At 41.6% G+C, this 14,423-nt stretch overlaps 1 protein-coding gene across 1 annotated transcript in view; it reads left to right on the top strand.

Moving 5' to 3' along the window:
* Pls1 (plastin 1) overlaps positions 1–14,423 on the top strand; it is a 42,355-nt gene that overhangs the window by 17,862 nt on the left and 10,070 nt on the right. Inside the window, exons 6-11 of the mRNA XM_051140272.1 lie at positions 1,317–1,482; positions 1,568–1,710; positions 3,666–3,761; positions 5,734–5,929; positions 10,204–10,282; positions 13,462–13,576. Of these exons, the coding sequence (XP_050996229.1) occupies positions 1,317–1,482; positions 1,568–1,710; positions 3,666–3,761; positions 5,734–5,929; positions 10,204–10,282; positions 13,462–13,576 (795 nt within the window). The remainder of the gene's footprint in view (positions 1–1,316; positions 1,483–1,567; positions 1,711–3,665; positions 3,762–5,733; positions 5,930–10,203; positions 10,283–13,461; positions 13,577–14,423) is intronic.

Genomic DNA, 14,423 nt, shown 5'->3' with positions numbered 1-14,423 from the left:
AGCCAAGAAACGCAGGAGAAGGGGTGGCCGATTGTGTCTGTGAGACTCTTCAGAGGAGACCTAGCGAAGCTAATTAATGAATGGGCATGTGACTCGGAGAGCAACATGCTAAGTCAAGGAAAGGGTTTGTTGGTTTGTTTTCCATAAATGAGGCCAGAGCTTCTGATTGCCCCACCAAGCATTTGAACTTGACCCTCTCCTATCCCTGCATGCCTAGCTCACTCTTACCCATCCATCCAACTGCTCAGTAAATGTTACTGGACATGTAACTCATGCCTCCGTGCTTGAGGAATGCCACTAGCAGCTCAAAGCTTTTACTGCTAGAGGCCCCACACTTAGCTGGTACAGGGGTTGTAGTATGGGATTCTGAGGTAGAATGTTGGCCTTATATTAGTAAAGCTCAGTGTTTAAGCTGTAGCACACATAGATAGATAGATAGATAGATAGATGATAGATAGATAGATAGATAGATAGATAGATAGATTAGTATTGTATTGACTTGTTTGTGTATATGGATCTGAGGATTGGTGTGTGTGTTTGCTTTGTTTTTTTTTTTTATACAATATCTCATGTCAAAATCAAAAGTCTTGCACAGTTTGAGCAGACAGAGCAAGACAGAATGACAGCGTAAGAGAGCAAGGGAGAAAGCGAGAATGTGAGTAATGGCGGCACCAGAAAGCGCGTGAAAGGTTTTAAAGCCGACGCGTAGCCTCGGTTTATATGTCTATGTAAACTGACGGTTTGACACTAGAGCTCCACTCACAACAGGCTGTGCAGCGGAAGTGTGAGAGTGGACATTCAGAGTTGGGAACGGCTGGAGAAAGACACGTTTTCGGAGGTATTTATTGATGGAAATTGGTGACCGGATGTGAAGGCAAGGAAGAGCAGGGGCCCTGCTTGGGCTGCTGGCGTAGCAAGGACAGTAAGAATAAAGCTTGCTCCTAGCCTCTGGGACAATAAATCAGCGAGAACTGATTTTAGTCGGGGCGGAGGAAGACTGTGGAAGGGTAGCAAGAAAAGCTGGTCATTTGGACACGCTGGACTTACGGTGCTTTTAGAACACGCAGCAGATATAACCAAGAAGATACACGGCCATAGAGCTCAAAGCGGCGTTTGCAGATGTGGATGAAAGATGCACATCTGAACTTCCTTGGCCTGGCTAGATGACAGTTAACCATGGAGTTTTCCTGCTAGTAGCTTAAGTTGTATAAGGTTATGTTTCAAATTCTGAAATATTTTCAGTCGGTAGCTACAGGTAACTTTGTGGATAAGACTTCAGAAATATCTCCTCACGTGTATTTCTTTTGGCAACTCAGGAAAATCTGAACCTCGCCCTGAATTCGGCCTCAGCCATCGGTTGCACCGTGGTCAACATCGGCGCGCAGGATCTCAAAGAGGGCAAGCCTCACCTGGTCCTGGGGCTGCTCTGGCAGATCATCAAAGTTGGTCTGTTTGCTGATATTGAGATTTCCCGGAACGAAGGTGAGCTCCTCCTCCTCCAGAGCACTGCTCCCCAGCTGTAGGTAGCCCGTGAGGGAAGAGCTTACTTCTCGCCTTTCCCTCTCAGCCTTGATCGCGCTGCTCAAGGATGGCGAGGAGCTGGAAGAGCTCATGAAGCTCTCTCCAGAAGAGCTGCTGCTGCGCTGGGTCAACTACCATCTGACTAACGCGGGGTGGCGCACCATCAACAACTTCAGCCAGGACATCAAGGTTTGGGCTTTTGAAGAGTTGCATTGTTGGCTGTTGCTGCCGCTGTTGTTGTTATCGTCATCATCATCATCATCATCGTTATTTGTGGTGGGAGGGGCATATGCCACAATATGTGTGTGGCAGCCAGAAGACAGACCGTGGAAGCCGATTCTCTCCTCCAACCACGTGGGTCCTGAAGATGGAACTCGGGACACCAGGCGTGCACAGCAAGCACATGACACACCCAGCCAGCTCACTGGTCCAGGGTTTAGATTTGAATGTTCAAATGTTTTTGTTTTTGTTTTTTTTTTTACAATGAGATAAGGGTATAGGACATAAGAAATACGGGGCTCAGACTTAATGAATCCACAAAGACTTGATAATGAAAAATGAGAGTTTACCTTTCCCTGTGAGTTAGATGCTAGCAGTTGTATTCACAAAATCTTTTAAAATAATAAACTCATTTATTGACTTTTAAAAATAAGACTTACAACTGGCTGTGAGATAAAGGGGGTGTAGCTTTAACATATTAAAGCATTTTATTTTTTAAAAAATACTTTATTCAGATTACATTCCAATTGTTATCCCCCCCGACACACACTTGTATTTTCCAATTCCTCCTCCCTCCCTCTTCCACCCTATTCCCCTCCCTTAGACGTGTGACAGAAGGGGACCTCCTCCTCCCCCATATGATCACAGATTATCAGATCTCATCCGGACAGCCTGCTTCCCCTTCCTCTGAGTGCCACCAGGCCTCCCCACAAGGGGAAGTGGCCAAATAGGGGACACCAGAGTTCATGTCAGAGGTAGTCCCTGCTCTCCCCACAACCATGGAGAATGTGCTGTCCATTGGCTAGGTCATATTAAAGCATTTTCATTGGAGGCCCTGTGTGTTCAAACTCTCCCTCCCACTTTGCTAATAACCACCTAATAGAAAATCAGATCGCCCGAGACCACTGAGCATCCACTGACTATGTGGATCTTGAGGTTTGTCTCCTAATCACAGTAGCTTCGAAACACTTTTCCTCTCTCCTGGAGAGTCTTGTCAAGAACACAAAAACATCACTTTGACTTAGCAGTGGCTTTCCCTAGGTCACCGCTGGCATAAGCACTGCCAAACTGGGTCCCTGTGACTCTTTTCTGTAATTTACTTTTTCCAGAATGACCTGGAAAAAAAATTAGAATAGTGCTGTCCATATTTTATCTATATTTGATCTTTAAATATATAACATCTTCAGTCATATTTTGCTACGATGGTGACACAGTTTCCTCTGCTTCCAGGTATTAACTACGGTGTTAAAAGTTTTACTAGTGCGGGTCCCCATAAAATTCAGTGCAGTTCATTCAGACGTTTATTAAGGCTTTCCTGACATTGCGTGGGCATGGAGATGTAAAGGCCAGCCTTTGAGAAGTTCGCCAATTCGACCTCGCAAACTATGCAGAATTTACTGGCTTAAAGTAATGCTTTACTGTTTCTCATAGTTCTGTGTGGTGGTGTAGCTTAGCTAGGTGGTTCTTGCTTACATTTGTCTTCTCGGTTGTCAGTTTGGATAATTTGAGAGGTCATGGGTCCGGTGCTCCTCTGCCAGGCCTTTCCATGTAACGTAACAGAGCCACAGTTCCCTTCACAGTAGGGATGGGAAGGGATGCAGTACCATGGAGGGAGGCACTGTTTCACTGAGCTTCTCAGAGTAAATGTTTGACTTGAGCCTTAAATGTCACTGATGCCTGAGGATGTAAACACATGAAAAAGAGGAAGGGATTCTAGGTATAGGCGACAGCGTTGCTAGAAGCGACACCCTGAAGTATAAAGAAGTGTTGTGTATTCGGGGACCTCTAGGTGATGATGCACTAAATTGTTTAATACACCATTTTGTTTTGAGATGGGAACACTTTTTTCCCCAAAAATATTTTTTTTTATTTTATTCATTGAAAAATACTATTTCTTTGTCTTTTTTTTTTTTTTTTTTTTTAAGGACTCAAAAGCCTACTTCCATCTGCTTAATCAGATTGCTCCTAAAGGTGACTGTGATGGTGGGTCCGCCATTGCCATTGATCTTTCAGGATTTAACGTAAGTGAATTTTTTTAACTCGTTTTATATACTGTGGTAATATATAGTACTCATGACATAAAATGTGTCATTTCTGAGAGTGTAATTCAGTGGCACTTCATATATCCAGTGTTCTTTGCAACCATCACTACTCTCTCTGGAACATTTTCTCAGTCTCATGGGGAAACCGTAACTATCCAACAGTAACCGTCCACTCCCCCGACTCCTGGTGACTCTTCTGTTTTTTAACTCTGATTTTGAACAGTGAGTGCAGCGAAATGTGTAGCACAGCACACTCCCCCTTCCCCGCTCCCTGCCCGCCCTCCTTCCCCCATATTTTTCTTTCTGTCGATTTCTGCTCCTCTCCCCCCCTCTCTCCTCGCTGTTAATCCTATCCTGAAGAGGCAGAGGCAAATAGCTTTGTGCATTTAAGGCCAACCTGGTCTATACAGCAAGTTCCAGGCCAACCAGGGCTGCAGTGAGACTGTTTCTAAAAAAGCAAAGACTCAGTACTGCTCTAGCCTAGTTAAGCATTTGTCATCTTATAGTCACTGGACTTACTTTATTTCTCTACACATTTTTCTACTCCCCTGTTACTGTAAAGCAAAATCTAGGCGTAGTATTATTTCATTGGTTATTCTGGTATTTCTAAAATAAAAGATATTTTATCATAACCATAAAACTTTACCCCTAAAATTAGTAGTAGTCTATAATATAGTCACTGTGACATTTGTAATTGTCTTATAAATGTCATATTTTCTTCTTATAGTTCACTCAAACTAAAACCTAAATAAGGTCCATATATTGAAACATGTTGGCATCCGCCTTGGTAACTTTTCATTGCTTAGTAGAAGTGACTCTATTGTTTTTGCTACTGTTTGTTGCTTGTTTGAGACAAGAGTTTTAACTATGTAGCCCAGGCTGCCCTGGAACTCACTTGGTAGCCCAGGCTGGTCTTAAAGTTGCAACAGTCCTGCTTCAGCCTCTGAGTGCTGGGACTATAGGATTGCCACAACACCGTGCACGCTTTATTTCTTCTTGACTGTGGGTACACAGGACGAGACAGACCACCCTGGCATTTGGTGCTCTCTCATGATCGGCCACGAAGCCTTGCGCACTGTTTAGTTTGTTGGTGGCTGCTTGGTTTGAAATTGGAACAAATGTCATGATCCCTTGATGTAATGGTAGGATGAACCATGATGGTGGCATTTAGTTCACCACTTCTCCCTTGTTTACTGGTCTGCGTCACTTCAGTGTGTGAACTGCCAGCTTGAACCGAGTGTTCCTTGCTCACCCGATCCCCTTTTAATACTTTTCCTTCCATTCGGTGTATTCCTTATAAAACCGAAACCCTCACTTCCTCTTTAACTTTGTGTGAAGCTCATCACTTTGTACTTAAACTCCTCCTAGGACCTAGTTTTGAACCGAGATCTCTTCAGTCACAGTGTTGTCTGTTGTCATGTGGGTGCACTTGGAGTTCATTTACTGTTTTGTTTCTAGACTTTTAAAGTTTTGAACAGTGTGATTCTTTTAGTTCTCTCTCTCTCTCTCTCTCTGTTTCTCTGTCTCTCTCTGTGTCTGTCTGCCTGTCTGTCTGTCTGTCTGTCTCTCTCTCTCTCTCTGAGCTCATTTATTTTTATTTTATATGTATGGGGTTTTTCCTGAATGTATGTTTCTTCACCATGTGAGTTCCTGGTACCTATAGAGGTCAGAAGAGAGTTAGAGATACTTGTGACCCTCCACGTAGGTGCTGGGAATTGAACCCAGGTCCTCTAGAAGAACAATTGTGTTCTTAACCACTGAGCCATCTCTCCAGCCCCCAAAGAGACTTTAAAATACTTAAAGTAAATGGGGAGGTTGATTTGTGATTCTTTCACACCTTGCTATTATTTAATGTATTTGTGGAAACATAATTGCTTGTAAATATTATATTTATAAAATTATGTCAATAAAAGCTTAATATTGGCCGTTTTTGTTTTACTTCCGTGTTTAGGAGAAAAACGACCTGAAGCGGGCAGGATTCATGCTTCAGGAAGCGGATAAGCTTGGCTGCAGACAATTTGTTACTCCTGCAGATGTGGTTTCAGGAAACCCTAAGCTAAATTTAGCCTTTGTAGCGAATCTTTTTAACACGTACCCATGCCTGCACAAGCCTGATAACAATGACATTGATATCAATTTACTGGAAGGTATGTCCTTTCTGCTGTGAGTTGACTCACTGTTTCTTTCTGTGATATTGTCTACTTCACTGTCCTGGGTAGGGGACCGTGGTGGGAGATGCGATTGTGTGTGTGTCAGCCTGTGCAGTCACAAAGGTTCCTGTTAACAGAATGAGATCGCTGGGTTTTGTTATAAGAAAATGCCGGAGTAAATCTTACTTACCTGCCATTCTCCATAAGTGAAAACCATCAAATGCTGAAAGGGTTCTCATAAATGACCCTGTGCTCTATATAACTCCACCACCAGTACAGAGAATGAATTATCTGTTAGAGAAAGTAACGGTTGACAGCATCTTCCCCTTTGCAAGCAAGTTTGACTTCACTACTGCTCTTCCTCATGTCTTAGAAAATACGAAAAATTATTATGTTCATTATTTGTGTGTAGGTGGTTGTTATCTGTCTCATAACATAATACTTTCCTGTTTTGCTTCATGAAATGCAGATTTGACCCCTCCTAATGTAGGTACTGTATTTAGTACTTTTCTATGTCCTATAAATATATTCATTCTGAGTTTTCCTTTTTATTAGTGGCATTTATCCTTTCCATCTGGGTGGATGTTTATTGTTTTGCATTTTATGCTGTGTTGTCTTAACATGCCTATAGAATGAATGACTGCAAGCAAGAAATGCAAATGAAATGTAATTGAGTAGAGCAAGGCTTTGATTATATACACTCTACCTAATTTGCCTTCTATAATGATGGGATGTTGCCTTAAACATGTTAGAAACCAGTTTGACAATTAGACTTCATGGTTGGATGTGAAGTCCTTATCTCTCTCGTTTGACAAATTGCATCTTTTATCATGTGTCTTTGAAAGGATTTATTAATAGTTTACAACATATTTTGTCCCATTATTTATGTTGCATAGTCTAAATGTCATTGAAGCTTACAATATATGAATTATCTTAATGACAAGAACATTCTCAATAAGTACTTCTTTCTCCTCATCTCTGCTACCCAGACTCTCCCGCTTTCTCCCAATCTCGTACCCTCACCCACATGAACACCATTAATATTAAAATGAAGAATAAAAACAGTGGCCTCGGCTGGCCGCTGTCAGAGGGAGAGCTAACCCTATGGCTTAGTTGCCCTGGTTTGGGGAAACAGGAGACTTTAACGTTGCAGTGTGCCCTCCCTCCACACCTGCTCTTACTGTCCTCCCCGATGAGATGGAGTGAGTCGGCTTCATAACCTTTCTTTCTGGGCTGCCACAACTAGAGTGCCAGTGTCCTGTCCCTTCACAATTGCAGTATCATAACTAATGAAATTTCAGATTAAAGAAATTATAATTATATACTAACTATAATTAAAGAAATTAAACATGCATATTTATGTAATTAACCCAATGCAATTTTTCTGAGAGTCCTGTCAAATAAGGACTATATTCTCTACAAAAATACATAACCGGAGGAAAAATGACAAAAGCATAGGTTTCATTTTTTTTTAAGTAAAGAAAAAATTAGGGTTAAAAGAAAACTAAACTAAAAACTTAAGTCAAAAAGGAAGAGTATTTTTCTGAGTCTGGAAAATTTCAAGATCCCTCTGTTTCTTACAACGGAAGGCATTGTTTAGAGTGGCATATTAAAAATGATCTGCTTTTTATAGTTACTGAATTCTTTGCTAAGTACCCTTTCCAACTTGCTCGCTTTCCTCTTTGTCATGTGTGGGTTCCTTTGCTAGTGTTCAGCATGCTTTGGAGAGTTTTCCGTGTGAACACGGTTGCTACATATTTCCTCCACCTGATAAGATGCTGTGGGAAATATCTATCAATCTTATTTATTTAGAACATATGTATGTCCTGATGTAGCTGCCAAAAATGCATTTGACTTTGACTGTCATTGGATTATTTTCCTCTGTAAATTTGTATTTACGGATCCTTATGAAGTTTTAGCTTTGACCTTATCACATCCCAAATTCATATATTAGTATGACTCACTGACACAGGATTTCTCCTCTAGGGAACTACTGAAATTTAAAGGCCCAACTAAGTGTTCCTTCATATCAAATTGTGCTAAACACATATGCGGCATACTGGGAGCCTATCTGAGAATTCACTTGTGATGACAGAAAGCACATAGAGCATAAAAGTACAAAGATTTCGCTCACATCATGGGTCCACCATTTACTGCCTGAGTAACATCCGTGAGCCTCGGCTTTCTTGAATATATCAAACACAAGTAATAATACTTACTGTGAAGAATCACAGAAGAGGTTTGATGTGGCCATGAGTGAACGCATTTGCTCTGCAGTATGTGCCCATGAATGGTCAGGGTGGGAGAAGGAACACAGGCACACCCAGAGAGTGTGGAGCACGCCATTTCCTTCTCTGTCTTCGTAATGATGTATTTTTAAAAGTACACTAGTTTTATTGAAATTCTTGCCCATTCGACTTGTAAATGAAAAAATAATATTTTACAGGGCTATCAGGTACATTAGAAATTAAGATTTTCAGTCACACAGCTGCCTTAGTTGTCTACAGTCTAAAGGCATTTTCTAGTCTGAGATGCATATGTTTTTGAAATGCTTTACAGTGGCTCCAGCACAGATGCATAGCGCTTCTAGCTTTGAGCATCTACTTACCAAGATGGCTTAAGTGACTCTAGGTAAATAAATGCTCGCTTAGAAAAGCCCTAAAACTTATAATAGTTTCCAAATTTCCCAATGTAAGTTTAGTGCCTTGTCAAATATCCATTGGACCAACAGTTTCAGTAGACTTTGAGTATCTTAATCATAACTGTGATGCTCCATCTTTTGTAATTTAAAAACATGATTTGAATTTCCTAGCTAGAAACAATGTAAACATTTACTAATTACTGGAGAAAAATGGGTCTTAATACAGTACCAGTAAGTGAGAGAAAGAACCAAAACACAAGTCCAAGCCATACATATCGAGCGTTGAACATAATGTGCTTATGTGTCTGCCATGTTGGAAACAGTTCAGGGATTTCATTTGCACCATGTAGTTTAACTTGCCTCTCTTAATAAAAGTTTCCCCATGTACATTGTTCATTATAAAGTAATGTGGCAGAGATGACAAACAGATCAGTTACTTTTTGAGATCAGAGAGGACAGAATTTAAACAAGAAATTATTTGGTTAATACAAGTAGAATTATATAGAGTCTGGTGTTAGGTAATAGCATTAAAAGTCTACATGAAAATAGGGTGAACAGTTTATTTGAAGGAGATAACAGAATCCTTTAGATTGTATAAGGCTTCGGTCCTTTGTGGATATGTAGGCTCATACCCTGTGGCACTTAGTTTGAAGTTGACTATACAGACGATTAAGCATGAGTCCTGGAGTTCAGGTGGTTATAGATTTCCAGGAGGGATGGCACTGCAAGTCTCGTGGACCAAAGTCTAGAGTGACCTACACTGGCCTGTGATAGAGAATATAAAGGTTTTCTCTTTGGGGAGTTTGGTAATTAAGATACTAAATTATTTTATTGTCGTCCCCCCCCCCAGCTTTGTCAAAGAATAAGAAAGAATGTAGTCACTTCGGATCATTTCCTGACCGTAGATTTCTGTAAGGCAGATATTGCAGAGTGAGCTCACACTCTTCCCGAGTTGTATATACCATACTCACATGTGGGTTTTTAATAGATGGTATACACCCAGGGAGGCCGACTGAACAAAAGTACCCACTGAGTTATCTATCCCCTTGAGTTGATCTTCGGGATCCAAGAACGTACTGTGAAGAAATGTATCTCAGAACAAAATGAAATGCTGTGGGTGGTCTGTGTTCCTGATGAGTTTTCAACAATAGCGATCTAAAGTAACTCAGAAAGCCAGAAAATGTTGATACTCCTCACTGCGTATTTTTTCTTTTACGTCACCTGACATCTTCTCTCCCTTTCATTATTTGGTATAAAGTATAGATTTGGTTTCCTGTCTAACCATAACCCACTCCAATGTAGAAACGCTGCACTTGAGGAAAGTAGAATCTTCTAGTCTGTTTACTGTGCTGCAGCAGCAACCTCACCGCTAAAAGATTGGCTTTTTGCATGGCCAGGCCAGGTCCTAACTTTGTACTATGTAAGTTGCACTTAGACCATCTGTTGCATTCCTGGACAGGCAAACCCATCGCTCAGTAGTAGCTCACAGACCACACATAAGGAAATCCAGACAGAGAGAGAACAAATGGAAGCTTCCTAGACAGTTGGGATGAGAAATACTATATGTTTACCCCCACCAGAATGAATTATTTTGGCCTGAATCACCAGTGTGATCTTATGTCTACTCTAGGGGAGAGCAAGGAAGAGAGGACGTTCCGGAACTGGATGAATTCACTGGGGGTCCACCCGTACATCAACCATTTGTACAGGTAAAATAGCTGACTGTCTTAGCCTTACCTTCATGGTCTAACTTCCTAAGTGTCAACTTTAGGTATGTTTACATGAGGATATTTTCCCAAATCACAAGAATTTAGCCAACCTTTGGAATGCTGGGAAATGGCAATCTTTTTTTTAAGTGTTATGTAAAAAGACAATATGATAATAATAGTATTTGATTATGATGTAAGAATAAATTCCCAAATTTTTACAGTGGTTAGTCATGAAAATAAGAATTTAACTCAGCACGAAGGCTTAGAATCACAGTAATATCTAGTAAATTGTTCTTATTTATACGTCATTATTTTTTCACTATAAATCGTAATTTTTCATTTATCTTTATCATACCGTATTTATACTGTAATTTTCACATTGGGCTTTTTCTTATTTGTGGAAATAACTCACTTTCCCTGGGTAATTATTTTAATTTTCTCTTATTATTCAAAACATTTTAAATTCATTTTCTTTTTCCAAAAATATCTTTATACTTAGATGTTATTATCCACCACCCACTTCCCCTTTGCTAGTCCCAATTCACTCCCACCAGGTCCCCTTTTACACCATGTATAGATTTAAGTCCAGATCCCACATGTGAGAGAAACATGTGATTGGCCTTTCTGAGTCTGACTTGCTTCATGTAACATAACAATCTCCATTTGCTTCTATTTTCCTATGTGTGTTCTAATTTCATGCAAGGTAATCTTGTTTTTGTTTTTTGTCACCCTTGAGTTGGAGACAGTTCACTTTCACAGGATCTTCAAATGTTACCTAATTCTCAAAAGAAACCCTTGGAATAGAAAACTGCATGCCAGGCAGCGTGTGTCTGTGAGCTTGGGTCTGGACCCTACTCTTACCCTTAGCCCTCAGCTCCCCACTACAACATACCCTGCAGTACCAAAGCAACTACGCTGACACTGGTTTTAACTAAATATTTTTTTTTCTTTAGGTAAACTATTAAATATATTTCTACAACTATTAGCCCCAGAGTTTTTCTAGCACCGGTTGGTTCTGGGTTGTATTGTAAAATCCCTGGGAATTATTCAGCCCTCTGGGACTCAGGTTTCCAGTGTGCAGAGCAGGAAGAATCATAATAAGATAGTATATAAGACGGAGGGTGAATTTCTTTAAAGTGGAAGAAAAGAAAAATCTCATGAAATAGGTGAGATTCCAGGACTTACACAGACTGTAGTGAATTCTCCTTGCATACAGAGTGTCTGTGTGCGTTCAGATGGCCCAGTCTGTAAGTGTCTTTATTTTATCTATTTTTTTGGGTTCTTGTGCCTTTACCCCCTCCAATCCCTATCTGCCCTAATACCTTCCAACTTCCCCAATACCAGGTAGGAGGGGAAAAGTTAGTGGGGAAAGGGGACATCAGACGCTTTCATACTTCCTGCTGCTGGTTGGGGTTGTCATTTCGTGGGGCAAATCCAATCTTCCCTTCAGGATATCCCCTACTTCTTCTCTTCATCAGTCTGCAGCCATAGCAACCAGGAGCAGCAGGGAGAAGCAGCAGCCTCCTCCTCCTCCTTCCTTGGCGCCCCCTGGCTCTCTCCCAGCTCTGACTTTTTTTGTGTGTTTGTTTTGTTTGTTTTTTTTTTTTTTTTTTCGAGACAGGGTTTCTCTGTGTAGCCTTGGCCATCCTGGACTCACTTTGTAGATCAGGCTGGCCTTGAACTCACAGTGATCCGCTTGCCTCTGCCTCCCGAGTGCTGGGATTAAAGGTGTGCGCCACCACGCCCGGCTCCCAGCTCTGACATTTATACCCACTTAGAGTCCTCAGAATTACACTATCTTCAGCTGGCAAAGATCACACCCCTGCCAGAGCACGAGACAATCATGGTTTATCAGCTGTGGACAAACTGAAGCAGCCCCCTCGTACCCCTGGGATTAAAACACAAACACATTTACATAACGTAACTTGAGTTTTTAAAGACGACAAGACTTCCGCACACTGGTCAGATCTGACTAACCGTTCTTTGGATGCCCCCATCACTCAGTACAGAGCCTAGCTTCATTCATTCACTGCTCCATGGTGTGTGTGCTCAGAGCAGGAGCTCTGGTGTGGACCTTAGCAGAACCCAGGCAGCACACAAGCTCCTGGGGCAGGAAAGCCAGGCCTCCCTTCACCCGGCTGCTGCGTAAACGCGTAGATGTTGCTCTATGTCCTTCGGAGCGAGAGCTGAAAACTGACTGACTTTACAGACCTCAAGCTTCGCAGGGAGCTAATTTTCCTGAATCCAAAGTAACAGTGTTCTTTAGTGTTCTTACAGTCACAGCTCCCACTTCCTTATAAATTGCTTCCTCTCAACTTTTATTATTGCCTAGAAACAGCTACCCAGTGGGTAGCTATAATTTTCCTATACCTATTTTTAAAGTTTTTAAAAGTCCTAATACCCACAGGCTCATTTTAACTGTACAAGTTTCAAACAATATAACTATATAGAATGAGATGAAACATCTAATTCCCCCTTGTTCTTTCCTTTAGTCTCCTTTTCCTGCTCACAAGTGATCACTCTTAGCCATTCATATATAGGTGTATGTACATATGTGTGAAAATTGACTAATTTTTTATTAAATGAGATCAAACTGTGAGTGTCCTGCCACTTACTTTTAAATACTTAATGTATCTTGTAGAACTTTTTCCCCCCCGAGACAGGGTTTCTCTGTGTAGCCCTGGCTGTCTTAGGCTCGCTTTGTAGACCAGACTGGCCTCGAACTCACAGAGACCCTCCTGCCTCTGCCTCCCGAGTGCTGGGATTAAAGGCGTGTGCCACCGCGCCCAGCTCTTGTAGAACTTTTTATATCAGTATTTTCAGACCAAATTAATCTATCTAACGACAGCCCGGGAGTTCATGGTAAGGATAGTTGACTCAATAGTTTTTATAATACTAGACATTTAAGTGGCTTTCAAATGTGTAAGTACGGTGGCAACACACGTTTATATGTGTGCGTGTATCTGAGTGTGAGCATATGTACAAATTGCCTTGTAAGACATGGAAAAAATTGGACAGAGGTTTAGGTTGAAAGTTTGAGGCCAAATGAAATGCCTTGCCACTTATAAGCTTTAAGTGACTCTATTATATGTTTAAAGACGCATATCCACGTGTAGTCTATTTAGCAATATCAGCACTGACGATTGCCCACCCTTATGTGCATTTCCTTCCTGTTTCAGCGACCTTGCGGATGCGTTGGTGATCTTTCAGCTCTATGAGATGATCCGAGTGCCAGTCAACTGGAGCCATGTCAACAAGCCTCCTTACCCTGCCCTTGGCGGGAACATGAAGAAGGTGAAAGTAACGACTATGGCCGCATTGTTGTCACTCTGATTTAAAAAAAAAAAAAAAAAAAAAAAAAAAAAGCACCGAGGGTTTAGTTTCGTAGATGTTGGTGTGTGGTTTGCACCTGTAGATTTAGTCCAACTCAAAATGTGCTAAGGCTTACCGGGTTCTTTGTAAGCTTAGTTTCTGAGTGCTTAGAAAGACGAAGGCAGTCCCTTCCAGGCAGACACTTCATTACACTGTTTTCGTCTTTAACAGGTTATGGTGCTTATGCTCTCTGAGATGTTCCCTAAGTACACTCTTCTGCTGTAATTGCCATGACTTGCTGAGTACTGACTGCTTACTCATTCATTTATTCAGCAGACACACCTACATTTCTTTGCTACCTGCACAGTGCAGTGCGTGAGAGAAAAGGGCACAAGCCGTGGAGCTGGTGCTTGGGAAGCCTTACATAGATGCTGGGGATAAGATGCGCATACCGGCGACTGCGCGTGAAGTGGGTACCGTGGGCTCCTCAGGGAAGAAGGCCGCATGCTAGCCTGTCCAAATGGCGTCATGCAGACGGTTGGACTTGAGTCAGGAAGGCAGAAAATGGTTGAATTTTGTCCCAGGGGAACAGAGACAAAGGGGCAGAGGGCAGAGGAAATGGATAGCGGCGGGGAAGTGTGTGCTGGAGAAATGAAACATTGGAAAACGTGTCCATTTTCACGACACTCCTAGAACCGTTTTGGCAATATAGAACAAGAATGCTTAGTGAAACCCTCTGACCTTATAATTTCAGCTTATTTTTCTCTCATGAAAAACTACAAAGTTGGGCTAGGAAGTCAGCTCAGCTAGAAAAGTGCTTGCCGTGCAA

This window comes from Acomys russatus, chromosome 32 (assembly GCF_903995435.1).
Source record: "Acomys russatus chromosome 32, mAcoRus1.1, whole genome shotgun sequence".
NCBI classification, from domain to species: domain Eukaryota; kingdom Metazoa; phylum Chordata; class Mammalia; order Rodentia; family Muridae; genus Acomys; species Acomys russatus.
The sequence above is the reverse complement of the archived record's forward strand: the minus strand, read 5'-3'. Positions and strand labels throughout refer to the sequence as shown.